The 17,122-nt window shown below is 43.0% G+C and overlaps 1 protein-coding gene across 4 annotated transcripts in view; it reads right to left on the bottom strand.

Annotated features, from left to right (window-relative positions):
* Positions 1 to 17,122, bottom strand: part of LOC123788922 (solute carrier family 23 member 1-like) — a 58,233-nt gene that overhangs the window by 27,654 nt on the left and 13,457 nt on the right. For all 4 annotated transcript variants that reach the window (XM_045792592.2, XM_087860807.1, XM_087860806.1 and 1 more), the window contains one exon: positions 13,435 to 13,592. In XM_045792592.2, coding sequence (XP_045648548.2) covers positions 13,435 to 13,592 — 158 coding nt within the window. The remainder of the gene's footprint in view (positions 1 to 13,434; positions 13,593 to 17,122) is intronic.

Below are 17,122 nucleotides of genomic sequence, written 5' to 3'. Positions count from 1 at the left end.
TATAAATGTGTAGGCCAGGGCCTGGGGCCTCTAAAAGCTCACCAAACAGCAGTAATTGTCATTCCTTTATTATTCCCTCTGAAATGTGTGGGTACTTCCTGAGAAGGTGGTGTACGTTCCAACATTTTCTTTTATGTTTTCTCTTACATATGTTCTACTGTGGGCTTTGTTTTGTTTTGTTTTTTAACTGTTGTCTGGCATTCCCATCTCTTGCAGGTGGGTTCTCTAAGGTTTGTTTTCTGCGTCCCTTGTTTTCTCTTGTGTTGTTGGAATCCATGTGCTTGGGCTGGTCCAAGGCTGCCTCTTTGTGTTAATTACCGCCTTGCTCCGTGGCGTGTACTCAGCCCTGCAGGTAGTACAGCGCCACCTGCACAGACCGCAAAGCTTCCACGCCACTCCTCTTCGTGATTTCTTCTGTGCCAGTTCTTAAAGTAGACACTATCTCTCTACTGTAGGGGCTTGTGTTAACATTTGAAGGTTAATGTCTGAGGCACAGCTCTCTTCACGTGGTGCCACAACACGTGTCCATTGGGATGGAGTTGCTTCTGTTGGATCTACTCATCACCCTGAAGCTTTCTGCTCTAGTATCGTGGTTGGATCGGTTCCAGAGGTCCCCCTTCCCTGGTTCTTTTTGTTTTCGTTACATTTGCTTTGAAAGAGGTGCTCTGACAGTGTCCCACAAGTTCCAACATGCTATGTATTAACTTGAGCATTTACACTTCATCTTGTGTCAAATAGGATTTCAGAGGCTTACAAATGTATTACGATACAGTAAGGACCTACCACTCTATGCTCAGACCATCCAATTTCACTTTCCAGCTATTCCTCTCCCCCTCCCGGCCCCACTCGCTACACACCCAGCCTCCTGAACCTTTACAGGAAGAGCCAGTCTGCGCTCAGACAGAATGAGACCTGGCTGCAGTTTCCCATTGCTGCCCTCGCAACATCCCGTAGAAAATGTGGGCAGACTCTGCTTATGCACCCTACTCCTTCCACCCTTCTCTGTCACATTTGGATGCTCGGGTCTGAGGAAGAAAAGATGCCCGCCATTCCTTACAACAATGACTTGCAAGTTTCCTAAGAAGAGGTTAAATGTCAAAATCTGTAACTTAAAAGTCTTATAGGACAGGTATTTTGGGTTGGCAGAGCCAAGGAATGTGTCCCCAGGGCTACTATTACCATCTAAGTTTATGTAGTATTTTAAAGGTACACAGCATTTTCATATAGTTATCTCGAGAGCTCTTCAGGGCAGTCAGGTGATGCTGCATTGCATGTGCAGGAGACTTGGGGGGGGGGTTGGGAGGGCGGGGAGGGGAAGTGACAGTGGGAGGGCTCAGCTCGGAAGTGGGGAAGCCCTGATCAGAAAGGCTGAGTCACCCGGCCAAATTGCAACATTCTGTTTGTTATAAAAACAACTGATAAAAAGACATGAGCTAAAAACAAACTATAGAGTTAATGTTAATGATTAGAGGAGACATTTTTCTCCTCTCTTTGTAGTCCTGTCTTAATCCATAGCCAGAAACATCTATCCTTTTGAAAGTAGTGGGAAGTTAAACTCCCACCCTTCTCTCTGAGCTCTCAGGTACTCCTGTTGAAGAAAAATGTGTTCATGACACTAGTTAATGACATTACAGTGACTTTATTCAAGGGGACTACTACAATGCAGTTTTGTAGTAAGGGAGAGCAATCAGGCTTAACTCTGAATACCGTAAGAAAAGGTGGGAAATTATAGCGCAGGAGCAGGGTTGGGTCAGGGGCTGGAAAATGACTAAGAGGAAACATCAGGGATAAGGTAGGAGGTGGGGAAATCGTGTGAAGGCAGGCCAGGATGATCAGACATCACCTGAGTGATGGTAGAGAATGAGGAATCCAATCAGATAGGGAGAGCAGGGATTCTGACTATACCGAATTAGCCAAGATTCTTGCTGGAAATTGGAAAACGCAGAGACCAATATGAAAACTCAAAAGTCAAACCTAGTGTCTGTTGGACTTAACAACAGAATGGTCAGAGTTGATCTTGTCCATTAGACATTACAACTACATAGAACTCTTCTACTTAAGTGATGAATAAACAGAAAACCCAGCATGACTTGGCCTGAGAAAGATCCTGCAGAAAAGGGGAAATGTTTTCCTGCTCTGAAGATTTAGAAGAAAAATTTCCTTTAAGAAGGAAGTGAAAATTGTTGAGTATGCTCAAAAAATATAACAGAGGATACAGCTGCATTAAGAATAACGTGGGATAATATTTTTTAAGATTTATTTATTTATTTGAGAGAGAGACAATGAGCATGGGGGGGCGGGCAGAGAGAGAGAGAGAATCCTAAGCAGACATCACGCTGAGCATGGAGCCCAACACCAGGCTCGATCCCAGGATCCTGAGATCATGACCTGAGCCAAAACCAAAAGTCACCCAGGCGCCCCACTTGGGATATTTTTAAACAAAATTCGAATAGAAGACATATGATGACTTAAATAAATGAGGCATATACCATATTCCTTGAGGAAATAAATAAATGAGGCATATAAATGAGGAAATAAATAAATGAGGCATATACCATGTTCCTTGAAAGGAAAATTCAGTATCATAAAGGTGTCACTTATTCCAAGTTAATCTTTAAATGTAATGCAATTGTAATCAAAATCCCAATGAGAATATTTACTTTAACATAATGATTTAAAAATTCGTCCTGAAGAACTTAAAAATTAGAATAACTTGGAAAGACTTTTCAAGGAAAGAATAATGAGGAAAACATGGCCAACTGAATAAAGTATAGTACAAGGTTATTAATTTTAAAACAGTGTGGGGGGCACCTGAGTGGCTCAGTCGGTTAAGCATTCAGCTCTAGGTTTCAGCTCAGGTCATGATCTCAGGGTCGTGAGATCAGCCCCACATCAGCCTCTGCACTCTGCACGCCCCCCTCTAAATAAATAAATAAATCTTTAAAAAAACAACAACAACGAAACAGTGTGGTAATGGTTGAAGACACAACAAGGAAATTAATGGCAGAAAGTAGTAGCCCTGAGACAGATAGATCCTAGGATATATAAGAACTTAATATGTGATGAATAAAGTCTTGATCCCCATTTATTCGACAAATGATATCGAGGTAATTGGCTTCTAGGAGAAAAAAATAAATTTGAGGCCTTTCTTCATACAATACACCTAAATAAATCCCAAATGAATTCAAGAGTTAAATTGAAAAATCTAAATACACATACAAGTACTTGTTTAAAAAGATGATTATTTATCTTATCTATTGGATATAAAAACTATTTCTAAGTCTAAAAGTAGATCAAGAAATAGCAAAGGAAAAAAGCAATAAATTTTTTAAAAATTAAATTAAAATTAATTAAAGTAAAAAATAAATTACATAGAAACATCAAAGCTTTGATATGGTAAAAATATCTTAATAAAAAATCAAGACACACTAAAAATGTTTCTGGCAATTAATAAAAACAAAAATTTGATATTCTTAATATGTACTGGATTTTTTTGCGAAGTAAGAAAAACATTGACTCCTGGTTAAAAATGCCAGATTATACACTATCCCCCTCCTGAAACTCCAATAAAATGACATTAAAATATATTTTAGAAGACTAAATCACAAGATAAAGATCTGAGCAGGAGACAATTGAAAAAAACTTTGAAAGTTAAAGAGCAGGTGAAGAGTGGTAACTGATCTGACTGCCCTGGGAAATCAGTATCCTATGCTAGCAATAGGCAAATGGCATTACACTGAAAAACTCACAACGTATCAGGAATTGGTTCTTGAAGTAGGGTTAAATGTGGAGCTAAAACAGGTTTAATGTATTTTTCAGAACTAGTCAGGTAACTGCCCTTCCCCCGTCTTGGCAGAAGACTAGAAGTTTATTCTGCAGAAAAGGCAAGACACAGGGTTGGTGGACTGCAGGGAAACTGGCACAGTTGAAGTGGAAATACCATACTGAACACTGGGGTGATTCATTTAATATATGCACGCTGAACACTAAGCCATCCAGCTCACTTTCCCACTGAGCTTCTAGCACGCTTCCAGCCAGGGCTTTACTCTCTAGGCAAGAGACTGGAAGGTCCTTTTCTGGAGGCTAGGACAACCTGAGAGGAAAAGCATAAAGATGCTGAAATTCAGGCTTCCCCAGCTATGCTAGGAAAAGCATAAAGATACCTGAATGTCACGACACCATATTAAGACTGCAATGTTAATTGTGACCCTTGCAGTTGGGTTATGTGGCATTCCTGCATATTATGCTGCAATGAAGTCCAAAGTGAACAAGACCCAGTCTCAGGCTCAGAACTTCCAGTCAAGTTTTTGAGACCAAACCTTTAAATATGAACAGATATACAAGGATCACCAGACAACCACAGGACTATAGATGACAGAGACCCAAATAAAGAAACAGATGAAAGTAACTTGTCCTATAGGGAGATGATAATTTTTTAAAGATTTTATTTATTTATCTATTTATTTATTTGAGAGAGAGAGAGAGAAAGAAAGAGATAGTAAGAGAGAGCATGAGCGAGGAGGAGAGGGAGAAGCAGCCCCCCAAGAGCAGGGAGCTCGATGCAGCACTCGATCCCAGGACCCTGAGATCATGACCTAAGCCAAAAGCAGATGCTTAACTGAGCCACCCAGGCACCTCGGGAAATGATAATTTTAAAAACACACTCTCACTTATATCTTTGGCAAGGAAGAAGATCTTGCATTCATAAAACAAGAATAAGATGCATAAAACAAGAATATTCAGAGAACAAAAAAGCTCTTAAAGTATTATAGTAGAAATAAATTCAGTAGAAGAGTTGGAAGATAAAGTTGATGTAATTTCCTCCCCGCAAAAGAGCAAAAATACAAAAAGATGTAAATAGGTAAGAAAAGGTAAAAGAATTAGAGGACCATTCCAGAAAATCCAGCATGTGAATAAAAGGAGTTTGAGAAAGAAACTCAAACAAACTGATGGATGACTCTTTGCCTATTGAAAGGAACTACTGAGTCCACAGTATAATGGATGAAAATAAACTCAGGCCATGACACATAACTAAAAATTTACAACACTGGGATTGTAAAGCGGTTTTCTTTTTCCTACTTCTGGGGTGGGGGAAGGGGGAGAGATTACACAAAGGTTTGGCTTTCTTAAAATCACACTGAAAGTTACAAAGCAATGGAACAATGCTTTCAAAATCCTGAAAGAAAATTATTTCCAACCTAAATTTCTAAGCTATCAATCAAGCATGAGAGTAGAATCCACACACTTTCATATAAACAAGGTCTTACAAAATGTATCTACTATGTACTCTCTCTCACTTTCTACTGAATTATTGTGTTCCTCCAAAAAAGAGAAAGATATTGGAACAAGAGATCTAGACTTGAGAACCAACATGAAGAGAATTCCCAGGATAGGGATGAAAGGGCATCTCAGGATGACATATATAATGTATACCAGGCATATACAGCAACCATTCAAAGTTGCAGCAAGGAGATAGTTCTTCAAGATGAAGCTGATGTGAATGAAATTATTTTATTTATTTATTTATTTATATTGTATTTATTTGATTTTTTTTAAGAGTGAGAGAGAATGTGAGGAGGGGAGGAAGGGAGCAGCAGAGGGAAAGGGAGAGAGAGAAAATCTTAAGCAGGCTCCGAACTGAGTGTGGAGTGGGGCTTGATCTCATGACCCTAAGATCATGACCTGAGCCAAAATCAAGAGTTGGACGCTTAACCTAATGAGCCACCCAGGTGCCTGGTGAATGAAATTATTAAGACAAAATTTAGACAATAAACAAAGAGTATGGAATTGAATTAGAAATAAGTACATAGAAAATTAAGTATATTGGAAACAAGAAAGATGTAAACTCCAGGGAAAACAAAAATCTGGGCAGGAAAAGAGAATGTGATTCAGCTCCAAATAACATCATAGTCATTAATTATAATATAGACTATTGATCTATGCTGGGAGCATAGAAGAATAAGAGGAGGGGAAGTCTGCTTGTATGTGGTGAGTGAGAGGCTGTGAAAGAAAAAGAGATCTCAGTCATCCATACTGGCACATTGATTAGTAATATCTAAAAATGGAAGTGTGTTAATTAGAGATGTGGAGGATAGTACCTAAATAATCAGCTTAAAGAGATGAAATTTTGCCTCGGTCTGGAAAAAAAAAGGGGGGGGGGAGATTTCTGGTGGGAAGGGGAAGCCTGTTTGTCTCTCTTCTTTAAACCCATCATTGCTTACTACCCTGAGTGTAGCCCAGCACAACCCCCTGCATCCCTCTGCCCAAAACTGGTGATGGATTGGGAGCCATTGCTCCAGCTCTCCCTTCTGTTCTGCCCCAAGGACACACCTGTCCATTTTTGTTTTTAGGGCTTTAATGTTGATCATGGAGAAATGGATTGGGGAAACAAAGATGAAAGCAGGTGAAGTGTCAAGGGTTGCAGGATCTCAGAATTTTTCTCAAGGCTGGAACCTTCATCCATAGCTCCCAGTCCCTCCTCCAAGATGGTAACAGGCAGCCTAGTGGACTTTTGCTCTCAGGCACAAGTTCAAAGGATATGGCTCACAAAAGATGCCCTGATACTGTTCTAAAAATACGTTTTAAATGGTTGTTACTTTTCCCAGGTATAAAGTAATAGATAGACATTGAAGGAAAATAAATGGCAAATCAAGAAAAATATAAAGAATAAATTTAAATCACCCTAATTCTATAACCCAGAAATAATTAACATTTTGCTCCAATCTTTTTTTATCTTTAACCAGATAAACTTTATCAGCACACATATAATATACGCCTTTCATATATAATGTAAACCACCCACAAATAACCTTGAAGATTTCTACCAGTCTTTTTCTGTCTTTAAATAGATAAATGATTCTCAGTATACATATAATTTCTACCTCTCATAATTATAAATTACATTGGCTGCTATTACCATAGTGAAAAACTTGAAACAACTTAAATGTCCTTTAATAGGAAATAGTTAAATAAATTAGAATATAATTATATATTCTAGAATATGAAATACTAAGTGATAATTTTTTTAATAGTACTATTGCAGAAACGTGTTTGCTGAAATGGGAAAATATTACAGTACATTATAAATGCTTAAAAAGGGAGAAGAGAGCTATTTTTTTTAAGATTTTATTTATTTATTTATTCGACAGAGATAGAGACAGCCAGCGAGAGAGGGAACACAAGCAGGGGGAGTGGGAGAGGAAGAAGCAGGCTCACAGCGGAAGAGCCTGATGTGGGGCTCGATCCCACAACGCCAGGATCACTCCCTGAGCCGAAGGCAGACACTTAACCGCTGTGCCACCCAGGCGCCCCAAGAGAGCTATTTTTTACAATTAAATTTTTTAATTACTAAAAAAGGGAAGGAGGGTGCAAAATTTTGTGTACAGTACAATCTTTTTCTTGATGTGAAAAATAAATTTTCTGTACCTGGCACTGAGCTAAGCTCTTTGTTTACATTATCTAATAGAATTCTCAAGGCTTTAGAAAAATTAAAAAACAGTTCCACTTCACAGAAACATGAGGACTTCAAGAGAAAATAATGCAAATATTGTCCATTGTAGAGAGGAGAGGGAGCGTTAAGTCTCCACTAGGAAGAGCAATATGCCTTATGCACTTGGGAACCTGGAAGGGCTGATCCCCCTGGGAAGGTATGGCGTTGGGACACGTGCGATCTGAGAAGCCTGTGGTTAAGAGGGGAAGAGTGTGGGTAAATGGGGAAGTGGTCAGCAGTTGGGGACAGATGTGTCTGGAGGGTGAGCTGCTGGAATCCAGCCTCACCCATGTCATCATTTTGATGTTCCCTTCTGGAGTCCATCCAATGAGTGGGGAAAGGATGATGTCACAGGGACTTTTCTTTGGAATAGATCAGAATGGGGAGCAGAGCATCAGGAATATAAGATGGGACTGATGAATTCTCGAGTTTTAAAGGGTCACTGTGTTGTAAGAAATCCTGAGCCCTCTGAGTCCCAACTACTTCATTACTGGACGAAGAGCACTTTGTTCATCTTTTTGCTGAGCTCCCTGCACCAAACAGATAAGGACCTGCTACATTGTAAGAAATGCGTCATGTGCCTTCCCTACCAGTAACTACTCAACTTAAACCCAGAGGAAGCAGAAACATCAGCCCGGTCTCTGGGACTCCTCTGACATGATGGATTGTCAGGTCACTCTTCTACCCCCAAAGCCACCACTGTTCCTGCTCCAGCCAGAGTTCCAATGGTACATCTGGTGGCTTGGCTGTCAAGAGGGCAGGAGCAAAGTGGCTGCATACCTACATACCCCTGTTGGTGGGCATGGCCTTTCTATAGAACCAAGGACAGGCCAGAGCTAGGGCAGGGCTGAGCTCAGCTGCAGGGAAGTCACTGATTGGAAAGGATCAAGCCAGGTCTGACTCAAGCAAAAATGTCTGCAAACAAGCACAGGATAATCTGAATGGACTTTGTGCCAGAAGTACTTGCTCCACACTTGAGATATTCCCAGGAAAATGGAGAGACATATTACCCGGAACCACTCTAGCAAAAGAAATTACCAGTAAATTCATGAATAATTCTAGAGATGGAATTAAGGCCCAGAATGACATGGAGTCAATATTTGATTTCTCCTAGTGATTGCCTTTCAAACTTAACGTCTTATTTTGAAATGAATGATAGAGTATACCATTCCATGACTATCAGAAGTGAACCCCTAAGTGAGGAAGGCTCCTGGGGGATTCAGCCAAGACCCCTAAAGTCATGTATCAGGGAGGCAGCTGTCCATGTTGCCAAGTATTACAGCTGCCTGCCCCACACTGGGTACAGTGCTTGTGAGCTCTGATACCAAGAGCAGCAGTGGTGCACCTGGGTGATTCATTCCGCTGAGCATCCAACTCAAGCTTTGGCTCAGCTCGTGATTTCAGGATCGTGAGATGGAGCCCTGTGTTGGGCTCCACGCTGGGCATGCAGTCTGCTTAAAAGTCTCTCTCTTCCTCTACCGCTCCCTGCCCTCCCCACCCCTAGTGCATATTGTACTTACTCTCTCTCTCTCTCTTTTTTTTAAGATTTTATTTATTTATTTGACAGAGATAGAGACAGCCAGCGAGAGAGGGAACACAAGCAGGGGGAGTGGGAGAGGAAGAAGCAGGCTCCCAGCGGAGGAGCCCGACATGGGGCTCGATCCCATAACGCTGGGATCACGCCCTGAGCCGAAGGCAGACGCTTAACCGCTGTGCCACCCAGGTGCCCCATGTACTTACTCTCTTAAAAAAAAAAAAAAAAAAAGAGCGGTTTTCATCTCTTAACATTCCTTTTTGATTATTTAATGTGGTTTTAATCACTAAGATCTTCTGAAATCTTATTGCAACATCAGCCTGTTTTGGGTTATCAGCAAATAACCAGCAATCAAATCTACTTGGCCTTTGAGTCATAAACTATCAGTTAGGTTTTATAATTTATAATGTCTTAGGCAGTTACTCATTAGCATCCGAGAGGGGAGCTTATTTCCATGGGTAGAACCAAATGCACATTTATTCCTGCCCCCACCTTAGTCTAAAGACATCAGGGTGATTTTATTTCCTAATTTTATTTCTCTCTTTCTCTGCACGTTTAATGAAGGGGTAAGTTCAAGTTCTTTGGCCTCTAACTCCTGATTAGTTTGTGTTTCTCACATAACCCACCAGAAGGCTAAGCCCACAGGTACTTTTACTACCAATTACCAATTGAAACATGGCACTTCATCACCTTCCCTGTCAACATCATAGCTGTCCACAACAGAGATGGAAGGGACCTTCAGACATTGTGCAGTTGAACTCCTTCATTTTATAGATGAGAAAATAGAGCCTTAAAGAGGGTAGATGATCTGTCCAAGTTTCCATGGTACAGAAGCCAAGACTGAAGTTCAAACTTCCAGTGTCGAAGCTCAATACTCCTCCATAATTATAATTAAGGCCATCTCAGGTTCAGGAGTTTTGTGTTTGTAACGCTTCACGGGGCCAGGACAGGGGTGGGGTCCCCGGGTCCCCAGGCAGGTTCCTGCAAGGCCTCCCTAATACTACTGCAGCCTCTTACATTCCTAGGGCCAATCCTGGAAAATGGGGGGGGGGAGGTCCGGATTTTAGGGTTCTGAGAGATAGACCAGAGCAAACCCCATACATCTTTGAGTCCTTGGTGGGGGGATCTGGAAGAAATCTTGGCTCACAGAGATGGTGACAGAAGAAAGAGAGAGCAGGGAGCTAACCCGCCAAAGCTGTGGGCACGGGTCTCCCACTTCTCAGCAGAGATTGTGAGAACTTAAGCCTTGGCATATCGCCTAGAAATGACTTGCAAAGGAAGCATTTTGCAAAGTGCCTTTGATTGGATTCAGGCAAAAAGGCCATGCCAGGAGTGAATATACTCCTGGAGACAAGTGGCCAGCCCCATATCAGTCTAGACCTGTGTGGTTTGATTCAGGTAATTGACAAAGAAGAAGTGGATATTAATTCTTCCTGTCAAATCTTTTTCTGTCAAGACAGGTTGGGCCAGAAGCCCACTGTAGGAAATGTTTGCCATTTCCCTTCACAACCCCAGGGCTGAGCACAGGCCTGGCGCAGATTAGGTCAAAAGGAGACTGATGGCGATGGGACCCTCACTTGCCTGGCTCCTTCTAAATTCCAGGGAGGGGCCCCTGCCATGCGTTCACTAGCCATACGCCTTTGTCAACTTCACAAAAGTAAACAGTTTCAGCCACATTTGGCTACAACGCTTGTCTCTTTGCGCGGCCACCTTGAGGACTCGGAATCTTGCATCAGATGGTGTTTGAAAGGCCATAAGCACTTTTAGGATCTGGCTAAGGAGAAGCTGAGTCAGGATAAATTCAGGTTGAGTGTGGTAGGATGTACTTACGTGGTTTGAGACCACAAAACCACCCACGTATACTTAATTTATTTCTAGCCACCTTGGTGTCATGATTGTTTCTTGCAATACTCCTCATACCCTCCGCCCTGTGCCAGGTCACTCTACTTCATGACGTTGAAGGCGCAGAACCCGGAGTCACATTATGTTATGAATGTGTCCCATAGCACCTGACATTTGACATACATGGGTAGTGGAGGAGAAACAAGGTCTGAAATGTACGGTGCCAGAAGCAAGTCTGTGGAAAATCTGACAACCGTCAGATACGCGAAATTGCCAGAGAAGATTTGGTTCTCATTGCTGTGCAGGCAAGACCGAAGTTGTCTCCTCTCGAGAATTTACTTAGTAATGCACCATATACACTTACAAATGCAGCGCACATTTTAAACTTTTTTGACAGAAATCAAGCACAACAGAATTTCTGTGTTTGCAGGGCACAAATCCACAGCAGCATTAGAGCCTGTGTGTGAAGGCACGATAACGTATATCTCAGCTCGCAGTAATTACAAACAAATTTGGACGAACCCATGCCAGAGGAGGGACTGAATTATCTTTCCTTCTCTTTAGAAAATGAAGAGGTGATCAAAGAGTACACAACCTTCAATTAAAGAAGAAAAGAGTATGCAGGCATAAAATGTGGGGGAGAAGTATTACAGGGAGCCGTAAGAACGTGAAAATAATAAAATGTCATGCTATGTTTTGGAATGTGTGGTGTTTATCTACTTTGTAAAATTTGTGATTTGTTGTGCTTTTTTTCAAGTTAATAACATTCTCTCTCATACATGATTTTGTATCCTTACTTCTGTGTTCTTTTTTCTTAAAGGGGACACCAAAACTGTGTAAGCTTCAGGCCGAACAAAACCTGGATCTGCCCTTGGACTAGACGGTAAATTAATGTTAAAGGAAGAAGACGCAGGACGAACGGGTCTGTGGTGAGGGGGGGAGTGGAGGAGGGCTGGAGGACCCACAGAGAGGGATTTCCTCAGCAGATGGTAACTCAAGGGAGCCACCGTGTGGAGTTCCAGGAATCAAGATGGGGCAGGGGTGGCGGTGGAGAATAGAAGAGGGGATGTGTGGAAATGAGGAGGAGAAAACCTCCAAAGACACATTTTCCGGGCCTCACGATTTTGTCCAGGCCAGCTCCTGAGCAAAAGGGCTCCATTTCCCTCAGGCTAATTTTAGCAGCCTATATACGAGCACAAAGGACTTGATTTTTTTTGTTTTTTTTAAAGGTGATGCCACTGATTTCAACAATTGCTCATCTCAATGCTACTCTAAGGGAGAAAAGGCAGTACCAGCATCGGCCTTATTTTATAGGTCCCGAGGCACATATCCCGCTCAAATCTCTGCTGTTTTGTCTTCTCAGAACAGAACTCTTCTTCCTTGCTTCTTTGGGGAAACTTTCCTCAACAGGAGTCTCCCTGTCTGTTGCCCCGATGGGTGAGAGCAGGGCATTTGGCTTACATTGCTCCAATTAGTGCTCTTCCCTGGAATTTTAAAATGGGAGACTCGCCAGAGCAGAACTCAGTTGCTCTGGGAGAGAAGTGTGAGGACCGCCAGCAGCCTGTCTACACTCCTGTGCAGGGAGTCCGTGACAACAAAACGCAGGTGGTGGCAGTGTGATGAGACTGCTCTGTCTTCAGACAGGAAAGGAGGGCCCCCGCACCTAGCCCGTCGCTCCAGGGGGCTCCACTCTGCCTTCTCTGGGAGAGGTATCTGTGGGGCCAAGGCGGTATGTCCCCCTCAAGTTTGTGTGCCTCTCCCTTTTGAGGGCCAAGAATTCTCTGCCCAAATGGCCCTGAGCCTTTTCCAGAGGCTGCTTCGGCCTCTTCCCCAGGTCTGTCCTGTTGAAGGCAGACTGTGATGCAGGTGTGCTCAGCCCTCGGCCTGAGAATGGCCATGCATCAGCTATTTGGGGAATCTGGGGTGTGTGTGTGTGTGTGTTGGGGGTGGGAGTGGAGTTTGGATATGCAGGCTGAGGTGTCCACATTCATGCGTGTAAGACCGTTTGTGATCTGGAGCAAAGCTTGAGGTAGGAAGAGAAGGGGTAAGGCCTCCCCATGTGGCTAGGTTCCAAACCAGAACTCTGAGCAGTGACAGAATTCTAAACTCAAACCTGGCCTTCCAGGTAGAATAATTAGACCATATCTTATTTAAGAGTTTATAAGTTTGGTTTATAACTCCAATATTTAGACATGAAGTGTGAGGGAATGCATTTGTATTCTTGCCCTGCATCTCACAAATATTAGGGGCAGGCCTTTGTAGAAGCAAGAGAAGTCCCTGTTCCTGACACATGATGCCCCTTGCTGTTCTCTTACCTTGATCTTATACCTCAATAAAGAGCAAATTTTTGCCTAAGCTAATCTGGAGTTATGTAACTTTAATTGACAATCCTAGCTAATACAGGAAGTGTTGGAGCTAGGACTTGAACCCAGGCTCCGATTCCTAGTCCCATGTTCCCTCTATCAGGTCCCACCAGCTGTCTAACCACCTCTGCAGCTGCAAGCCAAGCATATCTTGCTGATAGTCCAGCAGGGAAAAGTCAGAATCCAGGGGAAAGAGTTTTACCTACCTGACTCCTAAAAACACTTGCAGGAGAGTGCAGATGCCGGAGACGAAGAAAATTGTGCTGATGAGGTAGCTCTGAGTCAGGGGGTCATGCTGCAGGCACAGGTCCTTGGCCAGGATGAGTGGCACGGCCACGAGCCCCCCCAGGGCCGTGAGGAAGTGCTGTGGGCAGAGCAGAGAGAGTGGACAGGCAGACAGATGCTGTGGCTGCCTCTTTCACCCTCATTCCCAGTCCCCTGCCAGAGGAAAGGGCTCTACCTTTGGTCTCGGAGGAGCCTGACCAGGAGCGACAGGCAGGCATCCAGATCAGCAGTGGGAATGAGGGAGACCAGGCAGCCACAAACAGGGACCCAGCCAGAAGGTCTTGGGTTCAAGGGCAGAACCCCAACACTGGGAAATGATATCCTGGGTAAGAAACCCAGGCAGGGACACAAAACAGGAGGACATAACAGGAACCAAAGGGGGGAGCTTAAGAATAAGAATAAGGCAAGAGGCTCATAATTAAAACAAGATACAAGGTGAGGGCAAGACTAATGACCAGGAAGCCCTGAGCACATTCTCCTGGAGAGATCATATGTTAAGTCATAAAACAGCCTTGTCAATTGAAGAAGGAAATCATACCAAGGGTCTTTTCTGACTGCAATGGTATGAAACAGGAGGAAAACTGGAAAATACACAAATTTGTGGAAAGTAAGCAATACCCTCCTGAATAAACAATGGGAATAAGAAGAAATCAAAAGGGCAATCAAAAAAAAAATCTTGAGACAAACAAAAATGGGAACACAACATATTGAAACTCCTGGGCCTCAGCAAATTAGTTTTAAGAGGGAAGCTTATAGTGAGAAACACCTAGAAGAAAAATCTCAAGCAACCTAACTCTACACCTCCAGGAACTAGAACAAGAAGAATAAACTAAGCTCAAAATTAGCAGAAGGGAGGAAGAATTTATGTCATTAAAATGTCCGTACTATCCAAGGCCAGGTAGAGAGTCAATGAAATTGCTATCAAAATTCCAATGACATTGTTCACAAAAATAAAAAAAACAATGCCATAATTTGTATGGGACAACAAAAGACCTCAAATAGCCAAAACAACCCTGAGAAAGAAGAACAAAGCTGCAGCCATCATAATTCCTCATTTCAAACTTTATTACAAAGCTACAGTAATCAGACAGTATGGTACCTGAGAACTGGTTGATATTTTCATTTACCTTAAAAAGTTAAGACAAAAATAAAATAACAAAAACATACCAGAATTTCATTTGTTTGCCAATGACATAAGTAGATTCTTTGCTAAATTTGATGGCAGTTTTTGAAAACTAGAAGAATGTTATTTTCAAAAAATCCCCCCAAAACAAAAAAAGAAACATCAGTACGGTACTGTCATAAAAGTAGACAATAGACCAATAGAACAGAGTTGAGAGCCCAGAAATAAACCCATGCATACATGGCCAACTAATTTTTGACAAAGAAGCCAAAAAGACCTGATGGGGGAAAGGGTAGTCTCACCAATAAGTGGTGTTGCAAAATCTGGACAGCCAGACACAGAAGAATGAAAAATGGAACTCCTATCTTGCACCACTCACAAAAATTTACTCAAAGTGGATTAAGGACTTAAATATAAGACCTGAAACTGTAAAACTCCTAGAAGAAAACACAGTGGAAAAGCTCCTTAACATAGGGGCTTGCCAAAGTTTGTTAGCTATGCCACCAAACACACAAACAACAGAAGCAAAAATAAGCAAGCAGGACTACATTAAACTAAAAAGCTCTGCCCAGCAAAAGAAATGGTCAGCAAAATAAAAATGCATCCTACAGAATGGGAGAAAATATTTGCAAACCATCTATCTATAAGAGGTTAATATCCAAACATTTTTTTAAAGATTATATTTATTTATTTGAGAGAGAGAGAGAGAGAGAAAGAGAGAGCATGAGCAGGAGGAGAGGGAGAAGCAGACTCCTCGCTGAGCAGGGAGCCTGACTCGGGGCTCCATCCCAGGACCCCAGGATCATGACCTGAGCAGAAGGCAGATGCTTAACTGACTGAGCCAGCCAGGCACCCCATTAATATCCCAAATATCTAAGGAACTCAATAGCAAAAACCAAACAATCTGATTTAAAAATGGGTGAGAGACTTGGAGCTCGGGAGGATAGTGGGGGAGGATACTGAGCTCACGTCCTTCCATGCTTACAATCAGATATCATCCCCATCCAAGTCAAGAAACCAAACAGTGATCCTAAGAGAGGCAGAACAAATTCCACAGCTGAATATAGAGAAGAAGCTGCATCTGAAAGATTAGGAAGGTCAGAAAGGTGGAGGGAGGCTGCCCGCAGTGGGGAGGGAGTTGTGCACACAGAGAGGGCAGAGAAATGGGCCCTGGCACCAGGGAGCTCACACAGGGAAGACTAATCCCCATTAACACCAGAGGGGCTGAATTCCATGAGTTTGTAAAACCAGGGGGAACTTGGAGCCTAGAGCTGTAAAAGTCAGCTGACTCAGCACTGGGTCAACCAGAAGGGCGAGGGACAACTGGGTCACTGCCCTTAAAGAGCCAGCAGACTGTGTGGAGAGGCAACATAAAATATGGCAGTTTAGGGGCACCTGGGTGGCATAGTCGGTTAAGCGTCCGACTCTTGGTTTTGGCTCAGGGCTCAGGTTGTGATCTCAGGGTTGTGAGATTGAGCCCTGCATCATTGGCTCTGCACTCAGTGGGGAGTTTGCTTGGGACTCTCTCTCCCTCTCCCTCTGCCTCTCCCCCATGTACTCTCTTTCTCTCTTTCTCTGTCTCTCAAATAAATAAATAAATCTTTTTAAAAAATGGCAGTTTATACAATGTCTGAGGCAAACGGGAGACAGATGTGTTCAAACTGATTTTGGGGCGTGCTGGGGGACTTCTTTGAAAACAGGGGAGCTGGCAGGTGTCCTTTTCCTCCCCCATCCTCCAGCATAAACACAGAGCCACCTGCGGGAGGCAGGGCTGCACAGACACTCGTGGTCTCCACCGAGCTCAGGGCAAATTTTGTTAAAGCTGCACATGTGCTCTGCCAGCTGCAGGGTGTACAGCTGCCAGCGCCGCCCACCCAACCATTGTACCAAGCCCAGTCTCACACCCCCAGCCACCTGGCTTGGAGCCCCCAACTGACAGCTGCCTAGGTGCTTCGGGGGAATCTGGCATAGGACTAGTGGCCCACTGCAAATTTTACTAGCACTGCTGCTCCACTCCCATATTCCCTGGCGGGCATGCTCCTTCAGAACTGGCCTGCCTGGGTCCCACTAACACCACAGAGAGCAAGCCCACAGCTGGCAGAAAGCAGTGCAGATGACTGCCCTGAAAGGAACAGTGACTCAGACACAACAGCAGGGTGTTACAACACACGGAAGACTCCCCTGAAGTGCTAGGTCCTGGTGAACAGGGGACACTGCATTGCAGGGCACTCAGGACCTCCTCTTCATAAAATCACTACTTTCAAGAGCAAAAGTGATAGCTGACTTTCTTAACACACAGAAATAGACACAGAGAGGCAGACAAAATGGGGAGACAGAGAAATTAATCCCAAAAGAAAGAACAGGACAAGGCCATGGCCAGAAAGCTAAGCAAAACAGCTATAAGTAACATGCTTGATAGAGAATATAAAGCAATGATCATAAGGATATTCACCAGACTTTAGAAAATAGTGAAAGACATGAGTGAG

Source organism: Ursus americanus, chromosome 3, assembly GCF_024610735.1.
Source record: "Ursus americanus isolate L20-20 chromosome 3, mUrsAme1.1.p, whole genome shotgun sequence".
NCBI lineage: Eukaryota > Metazoa > Chordata > Mammalia > Carnivora > Ursidae > Ursus > Ursus americanus.
Note: the sequence above shows the minus strand (reverse complement) of the source record. Positions and strands in the feature narration are given on the sequence as shown.